The sequence below is a fragment of the Schistocerca nitens genome, chromosome 1 (assembly GCF_023898315.1).
Source record: "Schistocerca nitens isolate TAMUIC-IGC-003100 chromosome 1, iqSchNite1.1, whole genome shotgun sequence".
Lineage (NCBI taxonomy): Eukaryota > Metazoa > Arthropoda > Insecta > Orthoptera > Acrididae > Schistocerca > Schistocerca nitens.
In genome coordinates, this window is record NC_064614.1 from 122,661,390 (window position 1) to 122,682,114 (window position 20,725).

A 20,725-nucleotide genomic window follows, 5' to 3' on the forward strand; every position below is an offset into this window, starting at 1 on the left:
CTTGACAGTTTCTTGGGCTCTGGATCCAGGATAATCTCACGTGGGAACTCATATTGACAGAGTTGACTTGACAGTTTCTTGGGCTCTGGATCCAGGATAATCTCACGTGGGAACTCATATTGACAATCTCAACAAAAAATTGAATACATCCTTCTACGTGATGAGCTTCCTTGAAAGCTGCTGTAGCAGTGACTGATTATAAAGTGTGTACTATGCATGCGTCCAATCTCGAAATATGGAGTCATTTTCTGGGGAGCTTCTCCAAACACCATCAAGCTATTTAGAATCCAAAAAAGGTTCCTAAGAATCACAGAAGGTGCGAAACACAGAAAATCTTGTAAGCCGCTCTGCAAAAAACTGCAAATCCTCCCACTTCCAAGCCTTCATATATAGGAAACCACAGTATACATACAGCAACATGTGACTGAAAGTACTGCACTCTTCTCAAAAATGAAGATGTACACACACACACACACACACACACACACACACACACACACACACACACACACACACACACACACACACAACACAAAGCAAAAAATGTGTCTCAATTCCACCATACAAAAACCAAGCTCTGCCAAATAAGAGTTCTGCACCTTGGAAAAAAGATATTCAGGAAACTACCACATAACATACAATCAATCAACAACAGGACTACTGAAGAACGGGATACAACCTGTCGGATTTGACAAATGACATTAAAATTTACCAGAGATTTATACAGAATCAACAGGTGAAATGAGTGTTCACAAACAAAGGAATGCAGGAGAGAGAAAACAGATGGTAGACGTATACCACATCCATTAATATTTTGAACATAATGTTAAATATATCACTTGTTTGACTCCTAGTATCCCATTCTCAGTTGTCCTATACAGCTCAACAGAAAAATGGGATACTTCTGTAAAAAAAAAAAAAAAAAAAAAAAAGGACAGAAGTAACATTAGAATGGAATACCTCAGTTGACATACATATGAGCCGTATCCTGAACTTGTCGATCTGTACAGGTTAACTGCAGTATGGGATACAAATTTAACATATGTTGATTTCTTCATTTTCCTTAACGTTAGTATCCTATTCAATAGTACAGGGTCCAAATTTTACAGGCGTTGCTTTTTTCGCCTCTGCTACTACTAGCATTCTGTTCTTCTGTAGATACTATTACTAGCGAAGGCAAAAAGACCTACATACATAGTATTTGTATCCATTACTTCAGTTGACCTATATAGGTCACCTGAAGAATAGGACAACAATGCTAACGAAAATGAAGAAATTGAAGTAAGTAACAATGACATCCAGTACCTCAGCTGAAGCACGCGAGAAAGAGAGACACACTAAAATTTGTATACAATACTTCAGTTATATAGGTCAACTGAAGTATGTGACACAATTTTTTTTGTCTTTAATACTAATAGTATCGACTGAAAATTATCATAGTCTTATTAGATGACAAAAAATCTGACAACAGTAAAATTTGTACCCCATTCTTCAGCTGAGATGTATAGATCAACTGTAGAATAGGATACTGAAGTACTAGCGAATGGGAAAATTTATAACATGTGTATCCTGTACTTCAGTTAACCTATATAGATCAACTGAAGAATAGGATTCTGGTGCTGGCGAAGATGAAAAATAACAACAAACATAACATTTGTATCCTGTTCTTCAGTTGACCTATATAGGTAAATGATACCAATGTTACATGTATCGCTTTTTCATCTTAGCTAGCACCAGTTTCCTATTCGTCAGTTGACCCATATAGGCCAACTTAAGCACGGGATATAAATTTTACACATGTCAGTCTTTTCGTCTTCAGTAGTGCTAGTATGGACTCAAAAAATCATAGTAATACTAGTGATAGTGAAGGGAAAAAGAGCGACAACTGTAAAATTTGTATTCCGTACTGCAGCTGACGAACTCATACTTAATGCAGAACAATATAACACAACAAAGAAATACATGAAAAAAGACAAATTCAGTACAATGTAAAAATAAAAAAACTAAACTTACCATACGCAAACTCCTCCGCAAAAACCAAAACTTGCCTTGGAGAGACAACAAAAATCACATATCCACATATGCCAAGAAACACATCACATAAATACAGACATCTAAAACACATACATACAGACATATAAACCCAGAAGTTCACAGAAAAATAAATAAATTCCACAAAAAACATTAACTAATATAAGAAAATGAAGAATGATGGATCAACCCCAAATCAATATCTTAATCATCCCTACCAAACCCACCTTTTCCTTAATTATCATTTCCCCTATACATAGTGGTACCATACTGTGTTACTATAACAGTAACAATAATAATAATAATTACATATTGCATGATAGTATCATTTATAATTATTTTTTAACGTAAGTACCATGCAGAAAAAGTGTAAATGCTTATACATTATGGTCACACACATATAGGCATACTTCGTAATGTAATTACCGGCTGCCTACTGTCTATCTCCTGTGTATCACTATTTAAAAAGCCATCAATTGAGTAGTATGGCATACATTTGAACTACATTCCTATGGTATGCTTAAAACCATTCATTGGTAGGTCACTCACTTGCTTTGGGAGTTTGTTACAGAATTTCAAACATAGGTATTTATGGCTCTTATGCGTTAAATGTCAGTTTTGAGTACGGAAGATCTAGGTTATTATTTTGGGTATTACAGGCATAGACTTGGAATCTTAAAGATTGCTTATGTTTTCTTTAGCATATATTAAACAGTTGCAGATACACATACTAGGCAGTGTCATTATCTTGAGTTCTTTAAAGTGTTTTGTGCAGCTTTGTCTTGTTGCTAGAACTAACATACATCTACCTGCTTTCTTCTGCCATTTGAAGATGGTACTTGAACTCACTGAGTTACCACAACGCAGTACCCTATACTGCAGTTGTGATTGAAAGAAAGCAAAGTATTAAGAAATTAATAAGTTCTTACTAATAATGATTGCCAGCTTGAAAGAGTACAAGCAAGTTTGCCACGCAGACAATTCGTATGCTTATCCCATGTGCGTTTCTGATCGAAATGCAATCCCAGTAACTTAACACTTTGTGTGGTTTAAATGCCTTTAAAATAAAGTAAATTTAAGATTTTATTTTATTCGCTTAAATATGACTCATAGTTGTAGTGGCCTATCTACAACACCATAATGTTCTAGCTTTTTAATTATTATGTCATGTGTGACAGAATCGAAGGTTTACTTAAATCTAATTGGGTTGCACCCAAGTGAGTTTCTTTTTCTCATCCTTCATATATATTAATGAGTAGCCATTCTGGTGCTGTAGACATTCTGGTGCTTTTATGGTTGATAGGTGAAATGTAAAGCCAAACTGGCTATTACTCAGTAATTTATTGCTTTCAAAATAAATGTAAATTTTCGTATGTATACTGCTTTCCATGACTTTTGATGTAATGAAAACTACTGATAAGGGTCTATAACTGCTTGGAATTTTCCTTTCACCTTTCTTATAAATTGGAAGTTTAACTGTCATTTTCTGACATTGGGGAACACATCTTCATCGAGAATATGATTTACCAGATATGTTCAATCTTCTATCTCATAAGCATCACACTTTAAGTAATGATTTATGTATAGAATATACATTTTTCAGGAAGTGATTTCAATCAAGAACTATCTATTTCTCATTTTCACGACAGAACTTTGACCTACTGTATAACAGGCTCTCAAATGAAAACAAGACAGACAGAAAAAAGTAAGTAAACTGTTTATTATTTCACCATAACTGTTAATACATTTACCTCACTGTGAGATAAGAATATCACTGCCTTCATAGGTTTTTGGTTGCCTATGGAACCATTATTGTACCCAGGCATGCACCTCTTTGGACAAAGTTAAGTCGATGGCCATGAATGTCTTTCTTCAGGGATCCAAAAATATGGGAATCACACGGGGAGAGACTGTGACTGTATGGAGGATGCGTAAGGCCTTCTCAGCAAAACTTCTGCAGCATAGTCAAACCTATATGTGGGCAGGCATTGTTCTGCAACACAATGATGCTGGCCATCAACTTTTCTGGGTGTTTTGGAGTTGATGGTGCACTTATATTTTTTTCAAAGTGTCGATATACCACTGTCGTTAACTGTGATACCACATTCCAGAAAGACAATGAGCAGTGGCTCCCTGCAGCCACAAAAAGTCATCATGACTTTCCCAGAGCGGGTGTGCCTACAGTGACAAGAACTCCATTCTCCAGTATGCTGAAGGTCCCACAAAGGGATTCAGAAGCAGGCACTATCCCCCAGACCTAGTCTGCAAACATGTTTCCCATGCCATATCCCCATACACTCCCAGTCTTCCCACCATCCACAAGAACCAGCCACAAAGAAGCATTCCTTTCATCACCCAATTCCATCCCAGACAGGAAAAACTGAATCACATCTTTCATCAGGGTTTTCATTATCTATCATTATGCCCTGAAATTTTGGACACCTTCATAACATCCTAGTATATCCCTATGCCACTCCAAACCCCATCCCTTGACACAGGGATCATAACCCTGTGCAAGACCTGTCCAATGCACCTACCCATCACTTCCTATTCCAGTCCTGTCAAAGACTTAGCCTATACCACTGAAGGGCAGGTCACCAGTGAGAAAGCAGCCATGTCATATACCATCTCTGCTGCAATCACTGTACAGCTTTTTATACTGGTATGACTACCAACTAGCTGTCTACCAGGATTAATGGCCATCACCAAACAGCAGTCAAGAACGAAATGGACCACCCACAACTTGCAGCTGTACATAACATGCCCGATTTCAACAGCTGCTTCACAACACCCCCCCTCCCCCCAATCTGGATCCTCCCTCCCACCACTAGCTCTTCTAAACTGCACAGATTAAAGGTATCTGTGTAACACATTCTCCGTTCTCAAAATGATTCCAGCCTTAAACTAACGTAACCTACTGTCCCCACACCCTCCACCCAAAAATTTCTGCCCCCTGTCCTATCACCTTCTCCCAGTTCACATTGTCTCACCCTCATTATGCACCGCACTCTGCCAATGTGCACACCAGCTCCCCCCCCCCCCCCCTTTCCCTTCTCTGCTCTGCTCCTCTCCTTTTTCACTCAGCCCCCTCTCCCACTGCCTCCTGATATTGTACCTGCCATCTAGCCCCTGCACACTCCACTAGGCAGTGCTCTTCTCCCCCTACCCTTACCCTGCACTCCCTTCCCCACCCCACTCCACTTTGCTGCTTTTGTTGCATTCTGGCCAGAATGTCCAGAGGTAGCGGTCATCTGTGCATGAGGTATGCTTGCTTGTGTGGACGTTGGATTTTTCTTTTCTTTTCTGTAGAAGCTTTGGTGGAAATCTCAATGTACAACAGTCTTTTCGTTGTGCCTATCTGCAACTCAGTGTGTCATTTTTATGGCTAACAGTCCTCTGTTCTTTTTATAATATTGTTGATATTTCAACTTGGGCTTCACAGGGGTAGAATTAACATGTTATTGACTCATACTGTAATGTAGGCACTCAATGTTAAGAGTAATGCTATCAGCAGTGCACCTGCTGTTTAGACGGAACCTACGATAAAGCATGCAACTCTTTGAATTTAGCTGATAGTACCTGATCAGCCAAAGCAAGCATTAGGACAATTATGTGAGAAGCCTTCAGTGCATTCAGAAGCAGTTTCTTACCTGCTGCATTGTCAAAAATTCTCTCTCTTTTTTTCCATTAATCCACCTTGGTAAAGGCTAAAGACCGATGAGTGTTATTTAAGGATTGACTGAACAAGGTTTTTGTTAAGTGATCTACATGGGTGGATGAAACAAACTTCTCCACAACTCTTCCAATAAATCTGACCTAACATCTGGCTTTCATGTGTTTAGATTTAGGTCATAATTGTGTCATCTTAAATGACCCCAGACACCTACTTCAAGATACTTGTTGGTTGTGATTAATTCTGATTACACAGTCAAATAACATTAGTATTTTCATCTGTTTATACATATTTATTTATTTAAAGTGCTGCATCCAGTCCTGTTATCTACAAATAACTTCAGGGAAATAAAAATACTACCTTCCAGGTGTGTGTGTGTGTGAGAGAGAGAGAGAGAGAGAGAGAGAGAGAGAACAGTAATGGTCCTACCACATTTCCTTAATTACATAGGACACTACTGATACTTCTGGTGGTTTCTCCTATTAAGAACAACGTACTGGGTTATATTATCGAAGAGGTCTTCTCTTTGTACACACAACAGTTAATATATCCCTTAAGCATATAATATTATGTTTACTAGGTGATGATCTGGAACTATAAAAAGGGCTGCTAATGTCTGCTGCTTGCAGAATCTGTGCAAATTAGTACACAAACCTATGATTCACTGTGAACAAGCACAAAATGTGTTTCAAAATTCTGCAAGCAAACTGTTCTCTGTGAGGTAAGTCTCCAGTTCAATCCCTATGTTCTGTGACCCCACTTGTCAACAATAATATGTGCCTTTTTCAATTAATGTGATAGATTTGTTTCAACAATTTCTGGAGGGGGGAACTGTCTCGTACTTTTTGTACCCTGTCAATTTCAGCAGATTTATCTCAACTGATTGTCTTTCATTTAACGCTGAATTTTTCTCCTCTCATTTTCACATCCATGTGACAACCAGAAGCACAAGACGTGTTGTGATCCATGAAATTTTTGACAGCTTGGCGGTAAATAAATTGAAACTGAATTCATGAACTGGTTCTGACACAGCTTGTTTAGAGGTTTAGGTTTCATGTGTCAGAAAGTTAGTTTTTTTTTTTTTCCATCTTGTTTGAAACTTTTAACAGAAATCCCTACGCCTTTGTAACAATATTCTAATATTTTTATTGCAAGTCCTTGTTATTCCTCACTGTCTTCTAACAGCACAAACACACCTAGCATGTGGCCTATAGTATCTTCAAATTTCTGCCATACACACAACACACATTATCCTTCTCGGAGGTAACGTTTATGGTCAGTTGTTCAAGTAGTTTCTAATCATTGCATTGTCGCACTTGTTAAAGAGAATTCTCTTCCCACCTTTCTTAACTTTTCATTTGATACTAGTGTTCAATGATGTTATAATAGCCTTGACATCACCAGTTCCTACCTCTGCATCCAGTGGATCAAAAAGTTAGGGCATTTCTGTTGACAACAGACCTGATGTTTCCCTCTTGGATAGATTGTCTAACCAACTGCCCAATGATGCCCAATTCTGGAAAATGAGTTAACACAAAGTCAAAAGAATATCTGTCCCAGCCTCCCATTCTGAATGGATGCATCTCCCATTCTTTGCTGACAGAACAAAATTTCCTCGTATCACTAAGGCACTGTCAGGGAAATATAAATTTTTGAAGCTTTCAGTACATAATGTAGGTGGGGGCAGAAACATCTGACATACTTTTGACGCACTGCTGATGCATGTCTTCATTCGGATTTCTTACATTTTGCTCCTCTATTTATCTCATTATACATTATTGAGTTATCTGCAACAACAAGTATGTCACAGCCAAAGGTGTCCATTTTAAGTGTATTTCTAGCAGGTATTCTCTTTTGGATTTTGATATTACTGATATGTAGTTCAGCCAGCTTTTTAGTTTAAGTATCTCATTCATTATCACAATTAATAGGTGGGAATAATTATAGAAAATTATCTTCAATGGTTCTGTTGTCGATTAATGATAGATTTTAATTTTATGGTTTTTCTGGCCTGCAAGTAATGTAATAAGTTGGGTGAACTCGAAGTCTTGTTAAGAGACAGTTTTAACCAAGTATCTGTTGTATGTGTCAGTGAACACTGGTTACAAAACTTTCAAATATGTACAACAGCCCTTCCCAAATTTAAAATCATAAGCAGTTTTTGCAGAGAAATGTACAGATATGGAGGTGTTTGTGTTTATGTTAGAGACAGTCTTAATTCTAAAGAAGTAAAGTTAAGCAATGTAAAGTGTATAGAAAAAGAATTTGAATACTGTGTCTGTGAACTGACTGACTGTGGTTTGGTAATTGTCTGTATATATAGGTCACCTTCTGGGAATATCACTTTATTTTTAAAAAATCTTGAGGATCTAATGAATGAATTGAGACTTAGGTCAAAATCAACAGTTGTATTGGGGAATTTTGACATCAATTTTAGAAGTAATATAAAGCACGCAAAGATCAACTGCTAAATATCTTCACCTCATATAATTTAAGAAGCCACAGTAACTGATGTCACCATGTATGGAGATGTGTGTGAGACGAAAATTGATCAGGTGTTTATTAACAAAGAGACCTGTAGTTATGAGGCTGAAGTAACAGATACTTGTTTCTCTGACCACATGGCAATCAAGCTCTTACTAAAAAATATGGCTAGGAAAAAAACATGGCAGTGGAAACTATATAGAAACAAGATACATTAATGAAAGTAGCCTTAGGAATTTTCATAGCATATTGTACAGTGCCGAATGGGACAGAGATCCAAGTAAAGCTGCAGACTCTAAATATGAGCCATTTTTCTCCGATTATAAATACTGCTTTGATGTCGCTTTCCCCCTTAGAAAAGTAAAAATCTCTCTCAAATCTAATTCATGGTTAGAATAAACAAATCTTAGGTACTCTTAGAAATCTGGGTTGGCATTAAAAATGTAATGCAGCATTAAAGCCACATCTTAGATGCTACACAAAAGTCTATAGAAAAGTTATTCATGCGGCAAAGAAACTGAACAGTGATTTGATTATCAGGAAAGACAGCAATAAAACCAAATCAGTTTGGAAGGCCATAAACCATAACATTGGTAAATCCAAAGTGACATACAATAATCTTATCATAAACAATGGAGGAAAAGTTGTTGAAGACCCTCAATCTGTTGCCAATATGTTCAATGACTACTACATTATCAAGAACCTGGGTAACTCAAAAAGTAGTAAGTAGTAAAAGTTCCCACAAATGAAAAGACAATGATTTAGTACCCAGTTATGCATTGAGAAGTAAGAAACGCAGTTAATAAGCTGCAAAATAAAATGTGCTATGGATGTGACAGTATTCCTCATGTCATAAAACATATTGCAAACAAAATAATAACTGAATTAGTTGATATTAGTAATATATCAATTAAAACTCGTGAATTCCCTTCTGCACTTAAAAAATCAATATTAAAGCCACTTTACAAAAAAAGACTGTCCATATACCACACAAAATTATAGACCATTGTCACAACTGTCAGGTTTTGCTAAAGTAATTGAGAGGATTATGTATGAGAGACTGTTGAGTTTCCTAAACAAATGTAAAATTCTAACCAATGCACAGAATGGCTTCAGGAAAAACAAGTCTAGAGAAACAGCTGTATATCACTTCTTGGAATGGGTTTTAACTGCAATGGATAATGAGGACTTCAACTGTGGAATATTTTTACACCCATACAAGGCATTTGACTTCACCAGCCATGGTATTTTGCTAGAGAAACTGTATTGATATGGAGTACATGGAAAAGCATACAGCTGGTTTCAATCGTATCTGTGCAACAGATATCAAAGTGTTGAAATAATACATAATGCCACAAAATATTGTTCAACATATCTGGAAGACAACTGTGGTGTATCCCAGGGTTCTGTTCTAGGCCCTCTGCTCTTCTTAGTTTTTATTAATGATTTTCCTAACCATCTAACAAGAACAGAATCAGTACTTTTTGCGGACGAGTCTTTTTAACAAGGGAGTTAGTGAAGCTGACCTACAAGAAAAAATATCTTCAACAATGAATGAGGCAGCTGAATGGTTCAAAGACAATTACTTAATTATAAATGACAAAAAAACCACTTGGATGAATTTTAGACACATAAGGAACAAAGTAAAAAATAACATAAGAGTAGAGATTGGAAAATGTCTGATAGAACAAACTTCTTGTACAAAAGTTTTAGGTGTATGGCTGGACAATAACTTGAGATGGGAAAAACATGTTGAACTATTGAATAAAAAACTTAGTAAATACTGTTATACATTAAGGAAACTACAAGAAACAGGACTATGTGCCCACTACTCTTACATACATAGTAATATAAGATAGGGTATTACATTTTGGGGGAATACAGGTTTCACAAAAAGTTGTTTTAAGCCCCAAAATAGAGCTACTTGTATTCTGAAGGGTGTTGTCTACAGAGATTCATGTAGAGGACTCTAAGAAGTTGGAAATTTTGATCATACCTAGTTTATTCATGTATGAATCCCTATGTTTCCTGAAGTCAAATCAAGAATTCTCTCCTCTAAACAGTGAAGTACACGACTATCAAACCAGAAACAGGCATGATTTCCTTAGAAACATACATTCAAAGTCCTGTACCAAGATAGTGTGATGTATCTAACCAAATTAATGTTCAATGCCTTACAAAAAGAAATAAAAAGTGTTTGTAACTTACATACATTTAAAAAAGAATTAAAGAGGCTACTATTAGGTCAAAGTTTCTATAATGTTGATGAATTTCTTTGTGTCTAAATAGATAGTGCTCATCTTTTGATTTTTCTGCATAAACTTTTTTTTTCAACTTGCACATAAAAAGAAGGCAAAATATGTAAAGTGTAATTAAGAAAATGTTATTTCCCTTAATTGCTGAAAACATAAATCTTGCTCTTCCTCTCTCTCTTTCCTATATCATGTATATGATAAATTGAATTGAACTGAAGTATGTATATTCTCCTTTATAACAAATACAGGAGACCTGATCTTCGCTGTTTGATGTACTACATGTAACCACTTAGTGACTCTGTGGAGAGGTTTTTCTAACTTTTAATAGATTTATGTACAAGCCGTCAATACTCTGGTACCTGTGGATAGCGATTCGTAGGTCAAGTATTTTTCACATGAGATCAGCACAGCACTGATGGGAGCCTTGGACATGGTTACAAACCAGAAGATCACAGTTAGTTTAGGAACAATACTACAGTTGGGAGCTGGATTCCCATCTTGTGAGAGAAGGTAGCTGTCTTCAGCACTTCAAAAAGTTGGTGGAAGCATTTGAGAATAGCATCAGACCCCAGATGACAGATATTATTGATTCTGACAAAAAATGCAGCTCTAAACTGGCTGTACACAAAGCATTTATCAACTTCTGGTAGAGCCACCTCTACATTCCTTACAAAAATAAAAATAAATTTAATTTGCGTAAATGCTCTGTCATAGCTGCCAATGACTGCACGTGTACAGTAAAAGTATTTCTGCCATCTAAGAAACTTATTTTGTAAATTTCATTGTATGTGTTTCTCATGATCTATGCTTGCTATGCAAATTTGTATGTGCTGTGGACTGTCAGAAAATTGGGATTTTAAATAAAGCACAATAAGTTTAAAGCATCGCCAAAATCTCAATGTGCTATTCAACGTTTTATAATCAACATGCCCTCTTCAGAATGTCTACAAGAACAGACAGAGTGCATCATAAACTCAAATCTATACAATACAGACATTGTAAAATAAAAACAGGTAAAATTTAAAAACTTAATAAGAAGATGGGATGTAATAGAATACAAAAACAGCAATCACATTCATCCATTCCATTGGCTAAATATATATTTTCTGAAGTTATGCAAAAGAAGAGATGACTTTAAAACTTCCTGACAGATTAAAACTGTGTGCTGGACCAAGAATTGAACTCAGGATGCCTGACTTTCATGGGAAAGTGACCCATAGACTGTGGTACCTAAGCATGACTCCATGACCCATCCTCACAGCTTTACTTCCACAAGTACCTTATCTCCTACTTTCTAAACTTCACAAAAGTTCTCCTGGAAAACATATATGTCACACAGTTTTTATCTGCCAGGAAGTTTCATATCACTGCACACTCCACTGCAAAATGAATATTTCATTCTGGAATAAATAACTTGTTTCCATTTCCTGAGGAAATTTAAGATTAAGGATCCAAGATTACCAGAACAAAATTCCAAGTAAAAGACTATAAAAAGAAGCCATTTCTCCAGCAGTTGATAATTTATGTAAGTCTCATAATAAAATTAACAAAAGACTGACTTCTAGAGTGAAAGGAGCATATTTTTCAAAAGAGTGTCCAGAATATATTACTGAAAAATTTAAGACGGGATATTATATGCATATGAGGACAAATCCTCCACTCGTTTGACAATTTCTTCCACCCCTCAACAATAAAATTTATTAGATTCAATATATTTATGTCTCAAGAACTCAAAAAATCACTGAAGAACATAAACACCTACAACAAATTATTATTATTATTATTATTTCTTTACTTTCTCAGACGTTAAGTCTGGTTGAGAATGGAAAGTGACGCGGACCTTGATCAAGCGTCACTTCCTATTAACTGTACGGTATGTGTTATATTGCATTTAGGAACTTTCGGGTAATTGAACATGTATCAATAATTACGGATTTCTGTAGTTGTATATATATGTTTGGATGTAGCTGTATTGCATTGATGTACTGGTGGATATTGTGTGGTATGACTCCTGTAGTTGATAGTATAATTGGTATAATGTCAACTTTATCCTGATGCCACATATCCTTGACTTCCTCAGCCAGTTGGATATATTTTTCAATTTTTTCTCCTGTTTTCTTTTGTATATTTGTTGTATTGGGTATGGATATTTCGATTAGTTGTGTTAATTTCTTCTTTTTATTGGTGAGTATGATGTCAGGTTTGTTATGTGGCGTTGTTTTATCTGTTATAATGGTTCTGTTCCAGTATAATTTGTATTCATCATTCTCCAGTACATTTTGTGGTGCATACTTGTATGTAGGAACTTGTTGTTTTAAAAGTTTATGTTGTAAGGCAAGCTGTTGATGTATTATTTTTGCGACATTGTCATGTCTTCTGGGGTATTCTGTATTTGCTAGTATTGTACATCCATTTGTTATGTGATCTACTGTTTCTATTTGTTGTTTACAAAGTCTGCATTTATCTGTTGTGGTATTGGGATCTTTAATAATATGCTTGCTGTAATACCTGGTGTTTATTGTTTGATCCTGTATTGCAATCATGAATCCTTCTGTCTCACTGTATATATTGCCTTTTCTTAGCCATGTGTTGGATGCGTCTTGATCGATGTGTGGCTGTGTTAGATGATACGGGTGCTTGCCATGAAGTGTTTTCTTTTTCAAATTTACTTTCTTCGTATCTGTTGATGTTATGTGGTCTAAAGGGTTGTAGAGGTGGTTATGAAATTGTAGTGGTGTAGCCGATGTATTTATATGAGTGATTGCTTTGTGTATTTTGCTAGTTTCTGCTCGTTCTATAAAGAATTTTCTTAAATTGTCTACCTGTCCATAATGTAGGTTTTTTATATCGATAAATCCCCTTCCTCCTTCCTTTCTGCTTAATGTGAATCTTTCTGTTGCTGAATGTATGTGATGTATTCTATATTTGTGGCATTGTGAGCGTGTAAGTGTATTGAGTGCTTCTAGGTCTGTGTTACTCCATTTCACTACTCCAAATGAGTAGGTCAATATTGGTATGGCATAAGTATTTATAGCTTTTGTCTTGTTTCTTGCTGTCAATTCTGTTTTCAGTATTTTTGTTAGTCTTTGTCTATATTTTTCTTTTAGTTCTTCTTTAATATTTGTATTATCTATTCCTATTTTTTGTCTGTATCCTAGATATTTATAGGCATCCGTTTTTTCCATCGCTTCTATGCAGTCGCTGTGGTTATCCAATATGTAATCTTCTTGTTTAGTGTGTTTTCCCTTGACTATGCTATTTTTCTTACATTTGTCTGTTCCAAAAGCCATACTTATATCATTGCTGAATACTTCTGTTATCTTTAGTAATTGGTTGAGTTGTTGATTTGTTGCTGCCAGTAGTTTTAGATCATCCATGTATAGCAAATGTGTGATTTTGTGTGGGTATGTTCCAGTAATATTGTATCCATAATTTGTATTATTTAGCATGTTGGATAGTGGGTTCAGAGCAAGGCAGAACCAGAAAGGACTTAATGAGTCTCCTTGGTATATAACACGCTTAATCTGTATTGGCTGTGATGTGATATTATTTGAATTTGTTTGGATATTAAGTGTGGTTTTCCAATTTTTCATTACTATGTTTAGGAACTGTATCAATTTAGGATCTATTTTGTATATTTCCAATATTTGTAGTAACCATGAGTGGGGTACACTATCAAAAGCTTTTTGGTAATCAATGTATGCGTAGTGTAGCGACCTTTGTTTAGTTTTAGCTTGATATGTCACCTCTGCATCTATTATCAGTTGCTCTTTACATCCTCGTGCTCCTTTGCAACAGCCTTTTTGTTCTTCATTTATAATTTTGTTCTGTGTTGTATGTGTCATTAATTTCTGTTTAATGATTGAAGTTAATATTTTGTATATTGTTGGTAGGCATGTTATGGGGCGATATTTAGCTGGGTTCGCTGTGTCTGCTTGATCTTTAGGTTTCAGATAAGTTATTCCATGTGTAAGTGTATCAGGGAATGTGTATGGATCTGCAATGTAACTGTTAAATAATTTAGTTAGATGTGAATGTGTTGAGGTGAACTTCTTTAACCAGAAATTTGCTATTTTATCATTTCCAGGAGCTTTCCAATTGTGAGTAGAATTAATTGATTGGGTGACTTCATGTTGCAAAATTATCACTTCAGGCATTTGTGGTATCATCTTGTATGTGTCTGTTTCTGTTTGTATCCACCGTGCATGCCTGTTATGTTGTACCGGGTTTGACCATATGTTGCTCCAGAAGTGTTCCATGTCTGTTATGTTTGGTGGATTGTTTATTTTAATGTGTGTGTTATCTATTGTCTGGTAAAATTTCTTTTGGTTTGTGTTGAATGTTTGGTTTTGTTTCCTTCTATTTTCACTTTTTTTGTATCTTCTGAGTCATTTGGCTAATGCTTGTAATTTCTGCTTCTTTTCGTCTAATTGCTCTGTTGCTTCTTGTTGTGAGATTTTACCTAACCTTTTCCGTTTTTTTTTTTTTCCGAGATTTCATTTCTTATAAATTGTGTTAGCTGTCCGATGTCTTTTCTCAGTTTTTCTATTCTGATCTGTAGCCTGTGTTGCCATGCTGGTTTTGTGGGTTTCTTCTGTGTGTTGGTTGGTTCTGATCTCTGTCTAGTGTGTATATTTAGTGTAGTGAGTGCTCCTATATAAACCAGTAGTTGTAACTCTTCCATAGTTGTGTTTTCATTTATTTTGTTGTGTATGATTGTGTTTATAGTTTTTATTGTTGTTTCGACTTGTGGGTTATTTGGTGGTCTATGCAAGAATGGTCTAATGTCTGTATTTGTGTCTTTGTATTCCATATATGTTAGCTGAAATTTTTCTTCTATATCTAGCATCTGTGTCACTTCGTGTTCTATTTGTGCTTGTTCTGGTGGCTGTCTTAAGATTTCGTTTTCCTCTGATTGTTTAATTGGTGCGTGTTGTTCTTTGTTTGTTTGCTCTGGGATGTTTGAGTCCATTACTGTATTTTCTTCTTTTTCTGATTGCACATTATTTTGTTCCAGTATTTGTTGTACTTCTTGTTTGATGTTTTCTAATTCTGACTGGGGTATCCTGTTATTTTTGATTATTACACGGATCTGATCAGCTAGTCGTTGTTGTGTTAAAAATTTTAATTCTGGGTATCTGGTAATAAATGTTGTGTATACTTGTGATCTGTATCCAGTTGTGTTGGTTCCTAGGTTTGTTGCTTGATAATAACAGAACATGAGGTGTTGATTAACTTCATCTGACCATCTCATCCTCTGTCTTTGTTTTCCTTCTAGGGTGGTTGCAGGAAGCATATCCTGCAAAACACCTCTATTTGGATTTAAATCATTTTCCAGTTGGCTAGCAGTGTCGTTACCATTGTGGGCGGGCATAGGGTTCAAGCGTCGTCCCCGACCATGACGGCGCTTGTCCGAGGCTTCTTTAGTTCTGTCCTGAACCAACTAATCACACTAAAAGGGGGGTTAGCCCTATTAGTGGTTTGTTCTTTTCATCGCCTTTTACGACTGGCAGAACATACCGGGGGCCTATTCTTTTCCCGGGCCTCCACGGGGATTATTATTATTATTATTATTATTATTATTATTATTATTATTATTATTATTATTATTATTTTTGAAGAAAGGTCCCACTGAAAAAATTTCTCTCTAACTTCTACGTACGTAAGTAAACAAGGAAAGAAAAAGAAATAATACACAGTATGTCAACTTATTATAAGAGAAAGGTGAGATAATGAGATACTCTTATTTTAAAACTTACTCTGTTTTATTGAAGGCCAATCCTTTCTATCAAAACGGTCATCCTCAAACTCTATCTTGCCATAAGACAGAAGCAAACGGATAGGTTCTCCTATTGCCTTGGAGGGATAGTAAGTCAACTTGTACTTTGGTGCCATCTTCTGCAGTGGAAGGTGAGCAAATTGACACTCTAAAAAGGCTATGCACTACATAGCAGAAGAAATAGTATCATAAATACAGTAAAACAAAACTGGAAAATTGATAAACAGGATATAAACAAAATGTTATACCTCGGCTTATATAATACATTTATCTGATAGAATGAAAGTCTTTATACAACAGGATGCTATACAAGTACAAACATGGAGAAAAAAATAAAATGTAGATACGTACAAACGTACATTTCAAAACTGGTTTATATTTTGATACTGTATTACATTTCAAACACGTACTTGCAATAAAGGACATGGACTGTAAAATTTTAAGAAATTCGCATATCACCTTATTAAAGACAAATGTTTTTCTTGTCTGGAGTTTTCTCCTCATAATCAAAAGCTGATGACAATGACAATAATACATTTACACCATGGAAAACACTTCTCGGAAAGGGGGGGGGGCTCTGAGATATGGCAATCGGTAATTTCTGGCATCGGTTCACTACCTTTCATCACTCCCACTTACATTAAATGACATACTGAAAAGTGAACACAAAATAAATTGATTCACTTTGGATTATGTTAAATTTTTACCAGCTGTCAATGAAGGGGATCTTTTAAGATAAGTGGGATGAATCATTGGCACGGTTTACGACAAGTTTATTTCAAACAGTGGCTGGTTGTGGATTAAGATTCATCAATATCAGTTATTCAATGATAATTATTCTGTAATAATTCATGGTAATGTACAAAAACATTCTGCATTATTTGTACATATTATTATTTATGGCAATCTTAAAAGTGATGGTTTTATCAAGGATATTGATCAACACTAAAAATATTAATACATAATAAAATGTGTCATCAGTTGTGGTACCACATGAAATTTATGGCTTTCATTTTTTGTGACTACGCAGTTTGCAACACCTATTCAGGATAACTTCTATAGTGTGAAACATCCACATATCCATCATACAATTAGTGGTTCAGTATGCAATTTTCAAGATTATTATTTGAAGGGATAGGTTACATTTTAATGAAGTCTATTGCATGTAATAATGCTGAATGACGAATAAAGAATCTGAATCTGAAGAGGTATCAGCTAGTGAACATCACTGTTATGTGACACCATCTTTCTGGTCTTATTGACCTGTAAATGAAGACTCAGAATGAACTTCCAGGCTGCACTGTTATTTTCTTTCACAATCACATAACAAGATTGAAAACAGAAATGTGGAACATAAACATAAATTCAGTCAGTATGAGAAATGTCTATGGAAAGAAGGATGATAATGGTTTAATATTCATTACGAGTATTATGAGAAGAACAGTTGCTACTCTACTCACCATATAGCGGAGATGCTGAGTTGCGCGCACACACACACACACACACACACACACACACACACACACACACACACAGAGAGAGAGAGAGAGAGAGAGAGAGAGAGAGAGAGAGAGAGAGAGAGAGACAACAAGTTAGGGGCGACACAGCTGGTTCTTGTATTGGTTTCCGATTTTTGACGTGGTGGCACATCTTTACTTTCCAGTTCTGTATCTAATTACTTCCAACATGGGATCGCTGAGCAATTTTTATGGCAGTTGCCCAACTAGAGGAACCTGCGTCATTATAGGAACTTCTTAAGTTTCACTCAACTGGTGGACAATGTGACATTGCTGTTGGAGGACTGACAGCTTCTGCAGAAAACCCTGCTAACAAGCGACACTCATGCTGTTGACAAAGGCAGCAGACACTGACTGGTTCTACCGTTCTGCGAGGTCAACACTGCCGGAGAGGAGTGGGTCGAATACAAACTGAAGTTGGCACGGATACCTTCTGCATTTGCGTAAAGCTTTTGCCCCTCACTCAAGTCTGAATCAATTCCTTTCCCAGAAGTCATTGCACCTCTCGATAAGTATTTCAACTCCCAGGCCGTCGTCGCACGGTATAAGTTCTTTTGAACTATGCACCATCCTACCCAGACCTAATGGCAATAGCTCAGAGTTAAGAGGCATTACAAGCACCTTCAAATTTTTATGTCCCCACAGTAAGTCATACATGGACATCATGCTATGGGAATCATTTTTTGAAATGTTACTGACTCCAGACGTCGGTAAGCAGCCCATAAACTATTCGATAATTTGCCTAAGGAAGTAATTGGTATAATTGAGGTACACAAATTTTTTGACACTGCTCATTTGTAAAAGTCACTGCCTCTGGTGGCCACTCTTAACATCCGTCGGTCTTCTTCACATGGGTCCTCTGTTTCTGCCACACACCAGGCACCATAAACAACCTACCGTGCACCCGAGGCAGCCGCGTAATGATGGCAAATAGCAGTCCTGCCCTCAGCGCTACACTCTCATGGCAGGGACACTTGTCATTTCTACCAAACCAAATGTTTGTTTTCTAAAAAGATTGGGCACATCCAAGATGCTTGCTCACAGAAATTAAATGACTGTTTGTTAACATGGCCACTCATGATTCTGAGGCAATAGATATCTATCCATCAGGTCAATATTAATGAAACCGTACTACTGAATCCATCAGTTTTTGAGGAGTCATTCCTGGCTCAAATCTGATATAGCATTTCCACAACCCATAAATCTTCCCAGGTTGTTGGTCGTCCTCAGCATCCCTCTGTGCTTGTATATGAGCCAAAAAAACTTTTCTTTCAATATGTCCAATTCCAGACGATACTGGTGCTTCTATTACATTGATCAATAAATGCACATTTGAAAAGCCTGGCTCCTAACAACTCTGAACTCTGACACAAGCCCTCACTACATACAAAGGAATCACTGAGCTGTCCTCGCCACTTGTCTTCTACAGATGCAGTACAGATCTACAACTAAGGCAACTCCAGTCATGGTGCTTCACTCTTATGACAGTCCTAACATTTTCGGCCTCAATGCCTATGACATCTTTGGACTCCAAATATTAGATAATGTGGCTACGATCAATCCCCCCCCCCCTCCCACAAAATAATAATAATAAAAAACAGCAGCATCACAAAGCTCTGTGTAAAGAGTTAGCTTTTTGAGGACTCTCTGTATGCCGAAAGACTTTTCTGGCAACATTAACTTGAAAGATACCACCTAGCAACGATTCATCAAAGCACAGCAGGTCCCTTGACACAATTCAAGATGACGCTGCAGGACCTGGGGTTTATCGTGCCTGTATCTGCCAGTCAGTGGGCGTCATCTCTTGTCATAGTCAAAAAACTCAACAGATAACTCCACCTTTGTGGAGATTTTTAATCCAACGTCAGTGCTTTGCCTATCATGGATTTGTACCCTTTCCCTGAACAGTTAAGGGAAAATTACAACGGGGTGTGTGCTTCTCGAAGATAGATCTCAAGCACGCCTTTTTGAAGCTCCTATTGGAAGGCATAATGAAATACTTCCTCATTATCAACACTCACAATGGGGCGTTCCAGCATGAGCGTCTACCTTTCAGCAGCGCTTCTACCCAGGCCATCTTCCAAAGCTTTTTAGAGGAGCTGATGTCCTGCTCTAATTGTCTGGACATCATCATTATCTCAAGCAGTACTACAGAGACGCACATCCACAATCTGGAAAGCTTCTTATAAACTCTCACTAACGCAGGACTCAGATGAAACTGGGAGAAATGCGATTTTTTCTGTATTCAAATCGAATACCCCAGTCACATCAATGACTTCCAACATGTCCACCCTTCCGCCAAACACTTTGAGGCTATTTCGAAGCTCCCTTTCCAGAAAAATCTCGCTGATCTCCAGTCTGTTCTCGGAAAGATCTCATATTATCTTCACTTCATACCTAATATTGCTCAAATAGCGGCACCTGTATGTGCTCTCTGGTGGAAAAATGTTTCCTTCGTCTGGTAACCTGAGCAAGAAACAGCTTTCCAGACAGTAAAAAAAGTCTTGCTTAAAGACAGATGTCTAGTCCACACTGATCCTGCAAAACCTATAATCCTCGTGGTGGATGTCTCCTACTATGATACTGGGCTGGTCCTACCCCACAGGATCAGTACCATGGGCTGTCCAGTTCCTTTTGCCTCAAAACTGCTTAACAAAGCTCAGGTACCTTTCAGTCGATTAGAGAAGGTGGCCTTGGCAATTGTCTGTACGGCATTTCCAACTTTCATCTTTAGGGATGAAAATTTTTCCTACTAATGGACCACAAGCCTCTCATTAGTTTACTCCACCCAGCCAAAACTGACCATCCAGATGGCACAAAAAAGCAAATGATGAGCGCTTACCCTGGCCAATTATAGCTGTGAGATTCTTTATCATTTCTGGGCATATCTCGCCAATGTGGACACTATATCTCATCTTCCTCTCAAATCAGATGAGGAATTTGATTCTTTTGACGAAGCTCTTGCTTTCACATTGACCAGATAAAT

The 20,725-nt window shown here is 36.8% G+C and overlaps 1 protein-coding gene across 4 annotated transcripts in view; it reads right to left on the reverse strand.

Annotated features, from left to right (window-relative positions):
• Positions 1–20,725, reverse strand: part of LOC126242583 (glutathione S-transferase-like) — a 74,455-nt gene that overhangs the window by 27,521 nt on the left and 26,209 nt on the right. For 2 of the 4 annotated variants that reach the window (XM_049948100.1, XM_049948099.1), the window contains exon 2: positions 16,203–16,386. In XM_049948100.1, the coding sequence (XP_049804057.1) occupies positions 16,203–16,338 (136 nt within the window). In that variant the 5' untranslated portion in view covers positions 16,339–16,386. The remainder of the gene's footprint in view (positions 1–16,202; positions 16,387–20,725) is intronic. The other 2 variants (XM_049948101.1, XM_049948102.1) reach the window with 1 other exon arrangement.